This window comes from Haplochromis burtoni, unplaced genomic scaffold (assembly GCF_018398535.1).
Source record: "Haplochromis burtoni strain Fernald_Lab_line unplaced genomic scaffold, NCSU_Asbu1 Contig_23, whole genome shotgun sequence".
Classification (NCBI taxonomy): domain Eukaryota; kingdom Metazoa; phylum Chordata; class Actinopteri; order Cichliformes; family Cichlidae; genus Haplochromis; species Haplochromis burtoni.
The window spans coordinates 3,015,717-3,032,020 of NW_024582384.1; the positions used below are offsets into that span (position 1 = coordinate 3,015,717).

The 16,304-nt window shown below is 44.2% G+C and overlaps 1 protein-coding gene across 2 annotated transcripts in view; it reads right to left on the minus strand.

Annotated features, from left to right (window-relative positions):
- Positions 1-16,213, minus strand: part of ttll11 (tubulin tyrosine ligase-like family, member 11) — a gene marked incomplete at its 3' end in the record, with an annotated part of 26,375 nt that extends 10,162 nt beyond the window's left edge. The window contains 7 exon segments of one of the 2 annotated variants that reach the window (XM_042218797.1): positions 659-771; positions 857-952; positions 1,130-1,414; positions 1,530-1,820; positions 8,499-8,632; positions 9,648-9,747; positions 16,079-16,213. In XM_042218797.1, coding sequence (XP_042074731.1) covers positions 659-771; positions 857-952; positions 1,130-1,414; positions 1,530-1,820; positions 8,499-8,630 — 917 coding nt within the window. In that variant the 5' untranslated portion in view covers positions 8,631-8,632; positions 9,648-9,747; positions 16,079-16,213. 2 annotated transcript variants of the gene reach the window in all.
- Between the last annotated feature and the right edge of the window lie 91 nt (positions 16,214-16,304).

Sequence of the window (16,304 nt, forward strand, 5' to 3'; positions counted from 1 at the left end):
GTTAAGAACACAGATGCACAAAAATAGAGCAATGCATGGGAATCTAAGATTAAATTTAAAATAGGCAAATCACATTAACATGTTAGTGGTCATGACTTTAGTAGTTATGTGGGCAATGTGCCTAACCAGATCTTTTTAACGTGCACAACAAAGCAGAATTTCCGATAAAGAAAATAATCTGAGGAGGAGAGTAAAGAAAAAAAAGGTGATGGAAGGGTGGGCAAAGTGAGAAAAAACGGAAGAAATTGAGATGGTGGCCGAACAGAAGCTGTAAATCCTATTGTCATAAAAGAAAAACAGACTGAGGGTGAGAAAACAAAAAATTAATAAAAACCTAATGTAGGAGGAGATTTATTGTCAGGCACCACACAGGGCCAGTCAGCCAGAGAGAGATTGAGCCACCAGACTCGTACAGTAATGTGTGAATTTCCACCACGGCTCAGCTGAATTTAATTTTTCCATTTAACAAGCTTAGGGAGAGCTGTTGAGCAGTGCAGAGCAGGACTCCGAGGAGGGATGGGAAGAGTGAGATATCATGTCCTTAAAAAGTGAACATACAGACGCATGCAAAGCCTGAAGTCCTTGCATTCTTGTCTGCATGTGTGTGTGTGTGTGTGTGTGTGTGTGTGTGCGCGCGCAGGCAAGTCTATATATTTACACTGTGGGTTTCTTGTGGCCTGGATCCATTAGACGCAGAGTGTCCCTGATCACGCCCACTTTGACCTCTTCATCCACCGGACTGGGAACATATTCAAAAACTCCGGGTGCCACCTAAAAAATGCAAGTACTGCTTACAGCAAAAAGAAATAAGAGGCTTTAAAATATGATGATGTTGCTGCTGACATTTCACTCTTACCTCCTGCTCATGCTCGATTCTCATACTTGGGTTGGAGTTGACTTCTAACAGTACGGGCTTTAGGTTCTTCATGAGCAAGATGTCAAAGCCTAATATCTGAAACACACCCACAGAATGTCAGCAACATACTTTCTATACTGTATATATTTAAAATTCTCAAATATATACAAATAATGAGGATTGATGAAAAGGTCATTAAGGCTTAAGAAAATATCTACGTGTGATCAATATAAAGTGGATCTTATCTGATTATTTTATTTATTGTATAATTACTTGGAAGCACGTGGGTCCTGGTTTGCCGGGTGGTATGTCAGCCTGGTAGTAGACTCTAAGTTCAGGCACCACGGCGATGACAGTCTTGATGACAAGGGCGATGATGTCCGACCACACCCTCTTGATGTCGACACCTTTAGCTGCTAATCTGTACAGCACGCTGGAGAGAGTGCGCTTGCTGCCGGTGCTCTGGCTGTCTGAGTGCACGAAGTTGCCGCTGTGGACGTTGAGCGAGTAGTTTGTCAGGTGCATGAAGACGTGGCTAAGATTCTTCTGACTTGGCTCCTTCACAGAAACACACAAAAAAACGAAACGAAGAAAAACAAAAAGAAAAGAACAAAATTTGTTAGCTTTAAGGTCACGGCTTCACAGCACAGTTTGCTGACACCATCGTGGCTACCTGATACAGCTCGGTGCAAAAACGTGTCAGTCCCTCTTTGGCAATGTAGATCTCCAACGGCTCCAAGGACTTTATAAGCACGTAGAGCCGGATATCGAACTTAAGTTTGTCAATAAGTAACGGCTTTTGGATGTACTCCTGGACTACGCCCTGTTTGGCCTGTGAACCCGTCATGAGCTTGAGGTCACTAGGGTCACGGATGAGGTAGATACCGTCCCCCTGAGAGCCCCCATCTGGTTTGACAATGAAAGTGGGATTCACTGTAGCATCCTTCTCTTTCACCATGTGAATCTGCAGCAGAGGGAAAAGGTACACCAGTGAGTGTGAGTCAAGGAAGTTTAAACATGTTTCTATTGTTGATGCTGTATCAAAACAGCCTGTTGAAAGACCACACGAACTGGGAACGTAACAACTTGTTATGAAACACATAGAACCTGTAGAAAACGGTTATTGTTCACGTCTCAGCAGCAGTAGCAACAGATAGGTGGAGAAAAGTTGTAAATTATTCAGGTGTTTCTTTTTGTGAAATATACACTGCTCACAAATTTTAGAAAAAATATTTGTCTTTTCTATACTGATATGGACTGGTTAATGAGTCGGGAATGAAAGGATTGCACATTGTTTCTTCATCCTCTAAGAACTGCCTACATAATCTCACCACACTGCCGTGCACCAGCAGGAACCCAGGATCCAGTGCACCAACCTTACAACGGGCCAAAAGATTTCATTCCTGTCCCTGGTAGAGGTCTGTGAGTTCCACCATGGATATGCCTCCCCAGACCATCACTGTCCCACCACCAAACATGCTGTTACAGGCAGCATCACGTTCTCTATCGCTTCAACAGACCCTGAGCCCGTCTGTCAGATGGGCTCAGGGGGAACCTACACTTATCTGTGAAAAGTACAGGGCACCAGTGTTGGACCTGCCAATTCTGGTACTCTATGCAAATACCAATCGGGCTCCATGATGTTGGGCTATGGCACTATAGGACATCGGGCCCTCAGGCCACCTTCATGAAGTCTGTTTCTGATTGACTGTTCAAAGACATTCACCAAATGGTCTACTGGTGGTGGTCAGAGGGCCCGGTGGCGCCTGTGTCCGGCAGCCTCGCCTCTGTCAGTGCGCCCCAGGGCAACTGTGGCTACAATGTAGCTTGCTATCGCCAGTGTGTGAATGTGTGTGTGAATGGGTGAATGACTGAATGTAGTGTAAAGCGCTTTGGGGTCCTATGGACTAGAAAAGCGCTATACAAATGCAGGCCATTTACCATTTACCATTTGTTCTTCCTGGCATAAAGGAGCAGATACCCGTCCTGCTCATGGGTTAAGGACCTTCTACGACCATGTCCAGCTTCCTGGAAACCCTTGAGGCAATGGTACGTATTGCTAGGATGTGCCATCCTCTGTGGGGTTCATGTTACCAGTAGTGACACTGGCCCTAGCCAAATGCAAAATTCATGGAAAAAACATAAAACACAGTCAGAAAAGATGAAGAGGGGAAAAATATCAGTGGCCTCCACTGTCTCATTGTTGCCCCTCTAGTGCATCTGTTGTTAATTTCATTAGCACCAAAGCAGCTCAAACTGATTAATAACCCCCTCTGCTACTTAAATGACCAGATCAATACTCCACGAGTTTAACTGACCTGATGCTATACTCTGATTAAACAGTGTTCCCTTAATTTTCTATAAGCAGTGCAGTTAAATAAATTCATTATCTTAACTTGCAGCTGCACAGGAAGTAGCAATCACAGATTTGGTTAATCTGAGGTTTACAAACAACTCACATTTCACTCGCTGGGCCCACGTCCTCATTTTAGGTTTGACACCGTTTTAGTAGATAAAGGTGGATGGCTTAAACATGAATTGAGCTGTGGTTTGGGGAAGGCCTCGAAGGGGACTGGCGGCGGCTCCCGGGCCTGGCAGATCCCCGTGTACCAAATAGAAGTTGGAAGAAGTGAAAAGGGGAGGGAAGGTGGGGCATGTAAACAAGAACGAACACCTTGTAGAACTGGGGGATCATATATAGATAAAAACCGGAAGGAACGTGTTTGGAGGCGTGGTCCCACTCGTGAAATTCAGATACTTTATCTCCATTTACCTGCATTACCAATCCTTTCACCTCTACCTAAAAGATGAATATTCAGTCTTTCAGTGAATTATTATTTGTCTTCACTATACATTTGTCTTCAGCCTGATTTGTTTTATAATACTGAGTCATGGCCTAAAGGTTTTACAATAAGATAAAAAGCAATATTCTGGTGCCCTCTGCTGGACATAACATACAGTTGCAATCAAATCTCAATTAGAAGAACTGACCACGTATTCATCTGAATACATCATCAATCTATTTTAATATTTTAATATTTTGGAAGAAAATACAACTTTTTTGTAATTAGATATTCCTGTAAATCTTAATATTGCATAAACAGTACATGCAGATAATAAATAAATAATACTCGTGCGTTTGAGGAGACGCGGACTGAGAACGGCCCTTCCTGGGATCTTCCTTTCTAATGTACGCTCACTCGGGAATAAGATAGACGAACTGGCCCTGATGAGAAGCATGAACAGAGACTTTGCCTCCTCCTGTGTCTTATGTTTTACGGAGTCGTGGCTCAGTGAGGACATCCCGGACTGCGCGCTCAAGCTGGAGGGCTTTCATCTGCTGCGCGCGGACCGGCAGGCCGCTCTCTCCGGTAAAACCAAAGGTGGAGGTGTCTGCTTCTACATCAATAGTGGCTGGTGCACAGATGTAACAGTGATTGCTCAGCACTGCTCTCCCTCTCTGGAATATCTTTTTATTCACTGCAAACCGTTTTATTCTCCGCGGGAGTTTGCTTCATTCATCCTGGCCGCTGTTTACATCCCGCCAGACGCGGATGCGCAGGCAGCTCAGTGCGCACTCGCGGAGCAGATTCTCCACATGGAGCGGACATTCCCGGACTCTCTCATCATTGCTCTTGGGGACTTTAACAAAGCCAATCTGAGCCATGAGCTTCCGAAATATAAGCAGTATATTAAATGCCCGACCAGAGAGGAGAGGACATTAGACCACTGTTACAGCACGATCAGCGGGGCCTATCGCGCGGTGCCCCGCGCTTCACTCGGACTTTCTGACCACGTCATGATCCACCTGATCCCCGCGTACAGACAGAGGCTGAAGCTCTCCACTGTTACTCTGCATTCCGATACGTTTTTTCCCTTCCCGTTATTGTTTCTCCTTACCGTGCTGTTAGTTTCTTCCCCTTCTGTTTGTCCATTTCCTTCTGTTGTTTTGATTCCACTTCCGTTGGTTTTTTTTCGTTCCCAAAGTCTGTTCTGTGAACTTCTCAATTCCTGTCTATTGGGCATATTCTCACATGTATTTCACACACCTCTGGCGTACAGATCACGTGAGGAACATGTATACCGCTCTCCGTCAGAACTTCTGTCGTTGATGTTCGATTCCACCCAAATACATGAGCTGTGGTCATGCAAAATTCTCAAGCCATGTCCTGTGGAAGTGATGGCTTTGCTACGTGTTTGGAGTTCTTACCTACACAGTATCTGGGTACTTTGTCCTTCTCAATTCACACGTGATAGGGTTGCTGCCATTCTCTATCAAGCATTGGATCGTAGCTTTGCTGCCCTGACGCACTGTTCCAACCATTCTCATTGTTTTCTTCTTCTCACTACTATCCACTCTGTTTCTGTGAGTGTACAGCTAATTCAAGCTCGCCATTATCACGTCAACTCTATGGTGTTGTCACACGTTTCACTATACATAAGGGTCTCTAATCGACATAACCTCTGAGTTTTTACTCGTTGCCTTTAACAACTTCCAAATTAGCCTGTGGCTTCTGGTAATCTGTGAGCAATGGTTACATCGTTCAGTCGTTCTTTTCATTCAACTCTGTAACGTCGGAGACAGGAATGTTCACTTGCTACCATGAGTAGGCGCAATTGTACATGTTGTTCTACAATATAGATGGACCACGTTGCATTCTGTTCGTACATATAACAACATTTCCCCTTGTAGCTTACCATCTGATAATATATACATGCAGCCATGAGACTTGTTCTATAGTCAGATAATCATGGTATCTTCGGCCCTTTCTTTGTTGTGAAAATTGTTCTTCTCAGGATCATTGTATCACCTGGTAAACTAACAATTCCTCTAAAGACTCTGCTTTTTGCCTTTCCCCACTCTCCAATGACGTACTCTTGGGCTTTAGCCAATCACCTCCAATCGACTATTCTTACTCGTGTCTTGATACCGCCGATGTCTCATCTATGTGCTCAGCACTTTCACACCTCAACCACACTGGTCCCGCAACATTATGGTTAGATGTGCATCATTTTGTGTCGCTACTTCATTTTTTCCCATACACCTCTTCCTCCTGTCCAGTGTGAGCTGCTCATCACCCGCCTTTTCATCCAAACTTCCCGGTTCACTTGTTTTTGCTTCTGCACACTCTGCTTTGTCCTTCTCCGCCTTCCCCTTCGACCCCACACTAAAAGAGGATTTCACACCACCTCCTCCCACCACAACTCTTCATATTCATGAAGCAGATGTGAGGAAGCAGTTTAAGAGTCTGAATGCTCGAGAAAGCTCCCGGCCCAGACGGTGTGTCTCCTGCCACCCTCAGACACTGTGCAAACGAGCTGGCCCCAGTGTTTTCTGGCATTTTCAACTCCTCACTGCAGGCATGTCATGTGCCTGCCTGCTTCAAGTCCTCTACCATAATCCCTGTCCCCAAGAAACCTAGGATCACTGGACTAAATGACTACAGACCCGTGGCTCTGACATCTGTGGTCATGAAGTCTTTTGAGCGCCTAGTTCTCTCCCATCTCAAGACCCTCACGGCCCCCCTCCTGGACCCCCTGCAGTTTGCATATAGAGCCAACAGGTCTGTAGACGACGCCATCAACATGGCCCTACACTTCATCCTGCAGCATCTGGACTCCCCAGGAACCTACGCCAGGATCCTGTTTGTGGACTTCAGCTCTGCCTTCAACACCATCCTTCCAGACCATCTCCGAGGCAAGCTTTCCCAGATGAATGTGCCTGATCCCATCTGCCGGTGGATCACTGACTTCCTGACGGACAGGAAGCAGCATGTGAGGCTGGGAAAGAATGTCTCGGACTCCCGGACCATCAGCACCGGCTCCCCTCAGGGCTGTGTTCTTTCTCCTCTGCTCTTCTCCCTGTACACCAACTGCTGCACCTCCACCCACCAGTCTGTCAAGCTAATCAAGTTCGCAGATGACACCACCGTCATTGGGCTCATCTCGGACGGGGACGAGTCTGCCTACAGGAGGGAGGTTGAACGTCTGGTGACCTGGTGCAGCCACAACAACCTGGTGCTGAATGCCCAGAAGACAGTGGAGATTATTGTGGACTTCAGGAAGCACACAGCCCCACTCCCCCCCATCATCCTGACTGACACCCCCATCACCTCTGTGGACTCATTCCGCTTCCTGGGTACCACCATCACCCAGGACCTGAAGTGGGAGCCCACCATCACCTCCGTCATCAAGAAAGCCCAGCAGAGGATGTACTTCCTGAGGCAGCTGAAGAAATTCAACCTGCCAACACGGACGATGATGCAGTTCTACACTGCAATCATCGAGTCCATCCTCACCTCCTCCATCACCGTGTGGTACGCTGGAGCCACTATCAGGGACAAACAGAGACTGCAGCGTGTTGTGCGCTCTGCTGAGAAGGTGATTGGCTGCAGACTCCCATCTCTGCAGGACCTGTACACCTCCAGGACACTGCGGCGTGCAGCCCGGATCTCAGCTGACCCTTCTCACCCTGGACACAGTCTGTTTGACCTGCTCCCCTCAGGCAGGAGGCTCCGGTCCATTCGCACCAGAACCTCTCGCCATAAGAACAGTTTCTTCCCCTCTGCTGTTGGACACATGAACAATAACCGTATGACTGTCCCCGCCACTAACACATGACCCTACGCTGTGTCACTGCATCATTTCATGTTTGGCACTGATCACCACCTGCACTCATGTATATATCTTTCTACGTAGCACTTTTAATTCTTATTCTCATGTATATATCTCATGTATATCCCATGCACATATCTTTCTTTCTACATAGCACTTTAATTCTTATTGTTTGCACTGAAGCACCGCAGCAATTTCCTAATGTTGTAAACCTCAACATCTGGCAATAAACCCCATTCTGATTCTGATTCTGATTCTAAAACACACATTTTTATTTACAAAACCAATAAAAATATGAGTAGACTACATAAGATCAGCATCTGTGTTCATCATTTGGACTAACTTGGAGAACTTGAAAGAAACACTGAGTCATCCATGAGTGAACCAATCATCTATATTTGTATTTTAAAGCCATTCCCAAAAGGTAAATAAGACTCATTTCAATAAATTTATTGAGGTCATTGCTGCTGTGTTTGGACTCACTTTGTAGGACACCTGGTGCACTAAAATTAATACAGCTACTGCTACACTTATCACTGGTATGCTTCTACAAGGCCTGCTGTGGTCTGCCTTTGCAGCTGACTCAACCTACCCATTTAACAATTTGACTTTCTCTCATTTTGACCAACATCTAGTTTTGGTTTATGGTAATAACAGCTCATCTGTCTCTTTTAGCTTTATTATTAACACAAGCAAACTAAATTGCCCCCTTGCTTCTTATTTCAAACAGAAGACACTATTATTGCTGCTTCCCCACATGAGAAGAGGTTTCTGGACTCAATTTACCAGTTTACCAATTTAAAGTATAAACATTATATCTTGGAAGAACTCCAATTTCCATTTCTCACCTTTTGTCATCATATTCACATGACTTTAGCTCACTGAAATAAGCTAGCCACACATAGCTTCCATGTTTCCCCTTCAATAGTTACACAGAAAAAGAGTTAAAGACGCTTAACAAGTGTTTTCATATCCAGTGTCATCATTTTTATTTGTGTCAATTTTCTTTAATTTATTTTGAACGTACCTGTGTGGTAAACTGTTGGTACTCCTCAGGCAGGATCCAGGAACGGGGATAGAAGTCGTATTCTTCTGGGAACAACTCCTGCATAGTCCGAACTGCTCTGCTGAGGTTGATCTTTCGCAGCATTTCGATCATTCCTGCATGGACAGTTTTACATAAGAAACTGAATACACGATTGGCACGATTTACACTCGCTGGTCACTTTGTTAGGTGCACCTCCTCAACTGCTCATTAACACCAATATCTAACTAGCCAATCGCATGGGAGCAAATCAGTGCATTTAGTCATATAGACAGCCAGGTAAAGAAAGGTGATTTTAATCATTTTCCAACACAGTTTTGAGCTGATCGGAAGGCAATGAACTCAAATCACTAGTTACAACCAAGGTATGCAGAAGAACATCCCTGTACGCACTAAATGCAGCAGAAGACCACAACATGTGGCATTTGTGTAAGCTAAGAACAGGAAACTGAAGCTAAAATTCACATGCGCTCAACAAAATTGGACAACAGTAGGTTGGAAAAACGTCGCCTGGTCTGATGAGTCAAAGACATCCATCCCAGTGACCTGGCTGGAGGTCAGAATTTGGTGTAAACACCATGAAAACATGTATCAATCCTGGTTCATATCAAGTTCAAGCTGTTGCTGGTGATGTAATGGTGTGGGGAATATTTTCTTAGCACTCTTTGGGCACCACAGCCTACCTGAGTATTCTCGCTGACCATGTCCAGCCTGTTATTACCACCATTTACCCACCTTCTGGTGCCTGCTTCCAGCAGGATAAAGCTTCATGTCATAAACCTCAAATATCCTCAAACTGGTTTCTTGAACGAGAAAATGAGTTCAGTGTACTCAAACAGCAATGTGGACCAATCTCTCTGAGGAGTATTTCCAGCACGTTGTTGACAGTGAGTGTAAACTGTTCAGTAAATGTAGCCAGTTTCACAATAAGCAGAATGATTGCAGAGAAGGACTATTAACCATTTTAGCAACCCTTGTTGGCTCAGAATAAAGTGCCTGGGGTGATGTAGGACAACACTATAACCTGGTTATGATAACAGAATCCTGAATCCATACTGCAATAAATAATATGTGATTTGCTGCAGGTGGTAGTAAGATAAGAAGAGGTGAGAGGAAGAATCTGTGAAATACCTGGGAACTTGTTGACCTGCCCTGAGACGATATTTTCATTGTCATGAAAGGAAACGCCGTGCCAGTAGATATCACAGGCTGTTCGCCTTCCTAAAGGAAACTGAGGGGGGGAAAGGCAAGAAAGAACAGTGAAAGGGAGACATAGCAGAGGGCTGAAAACATACAGAATGATGAGAACAGTTCATTAAGGAACTCGTGTTTGCAAACAAGAACAAAGGCTAATCTACTCAGGACATTAGGAAGGTGTTTTGTCCTCGCAGTGAACCGAGAAAACGGGGCTAATCTTGCCCAAAGATGGCAGGTAAGTGCGTGTTATGTTGTGAAGAGCTGGGAAAGAGGAGGAGAAGTGATACTATAAAGAGGATTTACACAGCGAGGAAATCCTGCTGGCACAGGGTAAAGGACAGTTTTGTCCTTTACACCTCATCTGCTCACTCTCACGCACACACTCCAAACCACACAGAAGCCACCCAGCAGAGGTGTGGGGAATCCATCCAGATATTGATAATAGTAGATAGTAGCAGTATTAGTACACACCAGTGCTGGTATTGGTATTGGATTGACGCTAACATGATAGATTGATACTTTGTATCCTCAGTATGTAGCCCACTGAATTGTGTTACATAAATAGTTTTTTTGGAAATGAAAAAATACACCTCAAACATGCACTATGAAAAATGTCTAAAACCTTTTGTATTGACTTGACAAAAGCCAACTTTATAAGTTAAAAGTATCGGTATTGGCAGTGGTATCAGCAATACTGGCCATGTATTTATTTTTATATAAAATCTGCAGTATCGCACAGCACTACCTAAAAAAGCTACATAAAAGCAAGATAAACAAACAATCACTCTGAGAATGAATTATGTGCACAATCTTTAGTTTTTCAGTCCTTAAACTCTCAGCTTTTTATACTTGTGATACAACTTTAGTTAATAGGAGAGTTATTCTCTCACCACTATTAAATGTGAATTAAAAAAATAAAGCTGTACAAAAACTGTAGATAAACTTAAAATCTTAGAATTATCCAAAAGTCATCTGCCATATTATCCATGTAGACAACAGCACGACTCAACACTGAATTTGCTCCCCACTGTCTGCGTCCTACATTCAGGAACGCTCAAATAAATAGTTTATTGTAAAGATTCCTCACAGCTGATAAATCAAACACACATTTTAGAGCTGGCAAGTTCAAAGTATCAACATGGAGCTGGGAAGAACTCAGTCACAGAGGCTGTGACTTTATTACATCATATGGGCTTTAACAGATTACACTGGTAAGTAGCAGCACACCATCGCGAGCCTAAATTCAACTTTGACTCGACCCACTCTGCTGCCTCGCTGCAAGATAAACATCTAATTAATGACTTAGTGAGAAACAGAGTGACCGGTTCTAAACCCTGCCACACAGATGCCAGGGGAGTGAGGTCAAATTATTTAGAGCAGGGATCACACCATAAAAATAGCCCTGTTGTGTTTGTATGGACTGGTTAGCATGTGACGTATGGGAAAAGTTAGCTTTCAGAGCCACTTTTTAATGGGGGAAAAATATACTTGGCTTATAGGTTGCTGCAACATAGATATTTCAAGTTGCACCCAATCTGTCATGCCTCGAGTAAACAGCATTTATAGTTTCCAACAGAAGCTCCAAGGAAGCCTTTAGGTGTGAAGTATTTTGAAATCCATACGCATCGATTCAGAACGTCAGCTTAGTCTGCGGCATCCTCGTGAAAATCCCACGCATATGTTGACATGCACTGTCATTAGTCTAATATTCCAAGCTGACCCTCACGCTGCCATCCTCTCTCCCACAAAGAGGACTAAAAGTTGATTGGATTAGAGGAGCTTTAAGGCTAATGATTTCCCACTGTTTAAGAGAATGCCATATGCTGAAAGTCAGCTGACAGTGCAGATGTAGAGACGTGGCAATCTGGATGCACCTTAAAAGCCTCATCAGTCTCTAAAATGTTGACAAACTTCATGAAATTTATTTCAACGTGTTGCTGAAACAAATTTCATAAAGTTACGTGTCTTACAACTCACTGAAAGGGTGTTTATTCAATAATGGCAAAACCAGCCTGCCTGCTTCAGTTTCAGCTCCTTCAGAGTGGTTGACAGCTACTTTCAAAATGACACAAGATCTAAAGCACCACCGGCTTTGTTGGGGGTTACGGTGCGGACCAGGTGTGGTAATGTATAGGCCTTCTGTCTGTCATTTTCTGCAGGAGCTGTAAGCGTCGCCGCTCGGTTGCCGTGGCTAAGGGGAGCGTTTATTTCGCCTGTCTCATCAAATTGTCTTTTTTCACCTCTCATGCATAATGAAAGATGGGTAATAATGCCTGATAGCAGGTATTAATTGCATCACATTCAAAATTAACAGATGGTGTTTACAGCTCAGATTAAGAAGAATGGGATCAAGTAGGCTGCGCATAAATGTTTGAAAGCTGTCGATTAGAACACATCAACAGCCATCCCCTGTAATTTCATACATCGGACCCATGTGGACTGAAATTCTCAGGCTCCTGGCAAAATTGATGGCAATCCTGTCTTGTAGCATCTTGATAGTTAAAGGATAAAAAGTGATTATACTTTGCAGCTACCAGTTAGCCAATTTACTGATTTTGGTCCACGAAACAACTGAAAAAAGTGGCTGCCAGGCAACAAGCTTTAATAAAAGCATTAAACCTTTCATTCAAGTTAGGCTCTTCGGGCAGAACTGCACCACTTGATGCTCAAGTTTTTTCACTTTCCAAGATCTCTACAGTGGCAAAATGAGGACCAGTCAACTTGAATTTCTTTTTGGTGAATTGGACAAAGTCACAGGGAACCAGATGTAACAACAGGGTGGGTGGAGTTGGTAAACGCCTGCTCTATTAAATGTGGTGCATCTGTCTGCCTCTGAATTTTATGACAGTATAGAAAGTAAGTAGAAAACCGCCAATAATGTGAAGCCACTGTTTTACAACTGTTTATAGAGATATAAGAAGGAAAAAAATAAGAAGTATATTCTTCCTCCCCTCTAGCCACTCACAGATGGCTGCCCCTCCCTGATCCTAGTCCAGAGATTTCTTCCTTTAAAAAGGGAGGAGACTGAATCAGATTCTGATACATTTTGGCAGTTTAAAACTGGTTCTTAATTCACTTCAGTTTTATTTCTGTAGTGCTAAATCACAAAAGCAGTCACTTTAAGGTGCTTTTTCATTGGAAGGTGAGGACCCTATGATAATAAAGAGAAAATCCCAACAAACAAACCCCCTATCAGCAAGCACTTGGAAGAAAAACTCCCTTTAAACAGGAAGAAATCTCTGACAGAACCAAGCTCAGGGAGGGACAGCCATCTGCCACAACCAGTATGGGGTGAGGTGAGGGAGACAGGACAAAAGACATCCACTGAAAGACAGCATTATATTAATAATAACTAATGATTAAATGCAGACTGGTGTGTAAGCACAGCGTTGAAAAGGTGAGTGAACAAGAAACACTCAGTGCATCATGGGAAACCCCCAGCAGCCTAGCATAACTAAGGAAAAGTTCAGGGTCACCTGATCCAGCACCAACTACAAGCTTTATCAAAAAGGAAAGTTTCAAGCCTAATTTTAAAAGAAGAGAGGGTGTCTATCTCCCAAATCCAAACTGGGAGCTGGTTCCAGTGAAGAGGGGCCTGAAAGCTGAAGGCTCTGCCTCCCCTTCTACTTTTAAATACTCTACAATGACGAGTAAACCTGCAGTCTTAGAGAAAAGAACTCTATAGGGATGATGCATTGCAATAAGGTCCTTAAGACAAGATGGGGCCTGATTATTCAAGAACTTGTATGTCAGGAGCAGGATTTTTAATTTGATTCTGGATTTAACAGGGAGCCAATGAAGGGAAGCCAATAGGGGAGAAATATGCTCTCTGTTTCTAGTCCCTGTCAGTACTCTTGCTGCAGCATTTTGGATCAACTGAAGGCTTTTCAGTAGGTTTTTAGGGGAGTCTGATAATAATGTGGTTAGCACCGTTGCCTCACAGCAAGATGCTCCTGAGTTCAACTCCACCACCTGGCTGGGGCCTTTTTGTTTGGAGTCTGCATGTTCTCCCCGTATTTGCATGGGGTCTCTCCGGGTACTCCTGCTTCCTCCCACAATCCAAAGTCATGCAGTTATTGGGGTTGGGTTAACTGATGATTGTAAATTGCTCATAGGTGTGAATATGAGACTGAATGGTTGTCTGTCTCTTTGTGTTAGCCCTGCAACAGACTGGTGACCTGCCCAGGGTGTACCCTGCCTCTCCCATTATGACAGCTGGGATAAGCTCCACCCCCACGACCCTGAATTAAATTACAGTAGTCCAGCCTAGAAGTAAAAAAAAAAATATGCATGAACTAGTTTTTCAGCATCACTCTAGGCAGGATGTTTCTAATTTTAGAGATATTGCGCAAATACAAGAAAGCATTCCTACATATTTGTCTAATATGCACACTGAAATACATATCCTGGTCTAAAACAACTCTCCGCTACCCACCTCATCAGATCTCTGAGTTTATCTTGTGCTTTTGTAACATGTTTATGTTACCGATTATAACCATAAATAGAAGTATAAATACTAGCCAAATTACTGAATACCATCTTCGTAGTTCCTGGTACAGTAAGTGCCTCCAGGAGTACATTTTGCCATGATGACACACGCACACAGGCAGGGAGACATGACTCAGAAAAGGAAAAACAACACAAGCCTTGTTGTCGCTGCTGGTAAAAAATCCACATGACATTTCTTTTTTTAAAAAGTGCATTTAGCAGTGAAAAACATACAGCAGCACCAGCACTGACAACAGTCGCCTGTCTTTAGGAATCCACTCATTCCTGCATCACTTCTGCTGTTGTCATTTGTTTCCTCAGTTTTTTTACAACCTCAAACACTCCTACACAGATTCAGTCCATCATCTGAATATATATAAGTTTTGTGACTTATATTTATTCATAGAGGTACGCCCTGTAATAAAATGGCAGAGGTGGAAAAGTGAAGAGAAGACTGTCCACTGCGGTAATGGTTATAAGCAGCAGTAGTTACAATTATAGGATTCTTTTGGGACAGCTATTAAACAGAGAGTAAAATAAAGTATTCTAACTTGTAGTGGTTCAGCACAAAGTGAAACCCAGAAGCCTCAGTTAAAGGATCCACCAGTCACACCAGTTCTGGCACAACTAAGACGTGACTAGAGATGCCAGGCGGTGGATTAAGGTAGAACTAAATACTTCAGACATGGTTCTTGTTGGCTCGTGCTTACACAACAGTAAGAAACCAGTTGTTACACATGGGCAGCCGCCTAAATGAAGCTGATGTTTGGGCTTCCCTCTGGATGTTTCCATTAACTGGTGCTTGGCTACACCAGCTGTCCTGTTACCACAAGAGTAAAACTTACACAGCACATAGGTACAGAAGCCATAAGAAGACAGTCCATTTGTAACACACCTCTTTCCACTTTAGCTGCTTGATGCTTATCTTCAGTGCCTCCAGAGAGGTTTTGGCTTTTGAAGTGTCTACCGTCACAGGTCTCCTCTTCTTTGCAAGCTTGAATCCCTCCTCTCTGCGCATCTCTTCGATGTTTTTGGATGTGTGGATGGTGACATAGTTGCCATTGGGCTCTGACTTCCGCTGCAGTATCTTTCCAGTTCCCTTGACTTGAAGTGTCCGCTCATACCCCAGTCTGTTTAAGTTTTTCTCAGAGGAAACTACAGAGCCTTGCGATGCCACATCAGAAGTGTGTCTCTTGTCCTCTCTGCCGGGCTTACTGCGACTTTTACCTGTTTGTTTGCAGGGAAGAGAGGTGCTGGATGCATCTGTGCCGGTGGGATGATCTGGTGAGACAGAGGCAGAAGGAGAGGAGCCCGGCACCTGCTCTTCTGTATCCACTCCCTCCTTCTCTGCATCTTCGCCAAATGATTTCATTTGCTCGACTTGAACCTTGACATACTGATCACTCATTATGCGAAACGCGATGTGTGACGCCTCTGGCCAGGGCACAGTGGTGCCACAGGGTGCAGTAATCCGACGCCGGCGAGCTAACGGTGTTCAGATACAATGAAGTACGCATTGCTGGCTTAAACGGCCAATTAACAAATGAAAGCCATTTCTCTGCGGTCAGCTCGCTTACCAAATAGAGCAAAGGGATGCCCTCAGACGTACACGTTACTGAGCAAGATAACGCTTGACCATCCCAGGCTTGACAGCTAGCGTGTTAACCGGCTGGTCACAATATTTAACTATCAGCTTCGAGCAGCTAGCGGTTCTCTCGAGCTGGCAGCTAGAGGCAGGCGGCACTTGTAGCCAACACTGCTAGCTCCTTAAAGGGAGCTAAACCCGACGTTAGCCTGTCAAACTTCATTCGGCTAACGCATGGCTCGGAGCCCGGTTAGAGACACTAAGCCTGAACTCATGATAGACTTTATCTTACCAGCAACGATATCTACTTAGCATAGCAGCGCCCAGCGTTACGACGGAGCCCACAGTCCACTGCTCTACGGTATGTGTGTGTGTTGTCCTCCCTGTGTTGTTAAGCAGCAGAAGCCAGTGTACAGCGCGTCGCCCAGCCTCCATCTGGTTTGGAACCCAGCTGATGCTGCCTTTGGGGTTCCTCGTAATTCCCTGTATTCCCATACGGCTCATCACCGTATTATTTG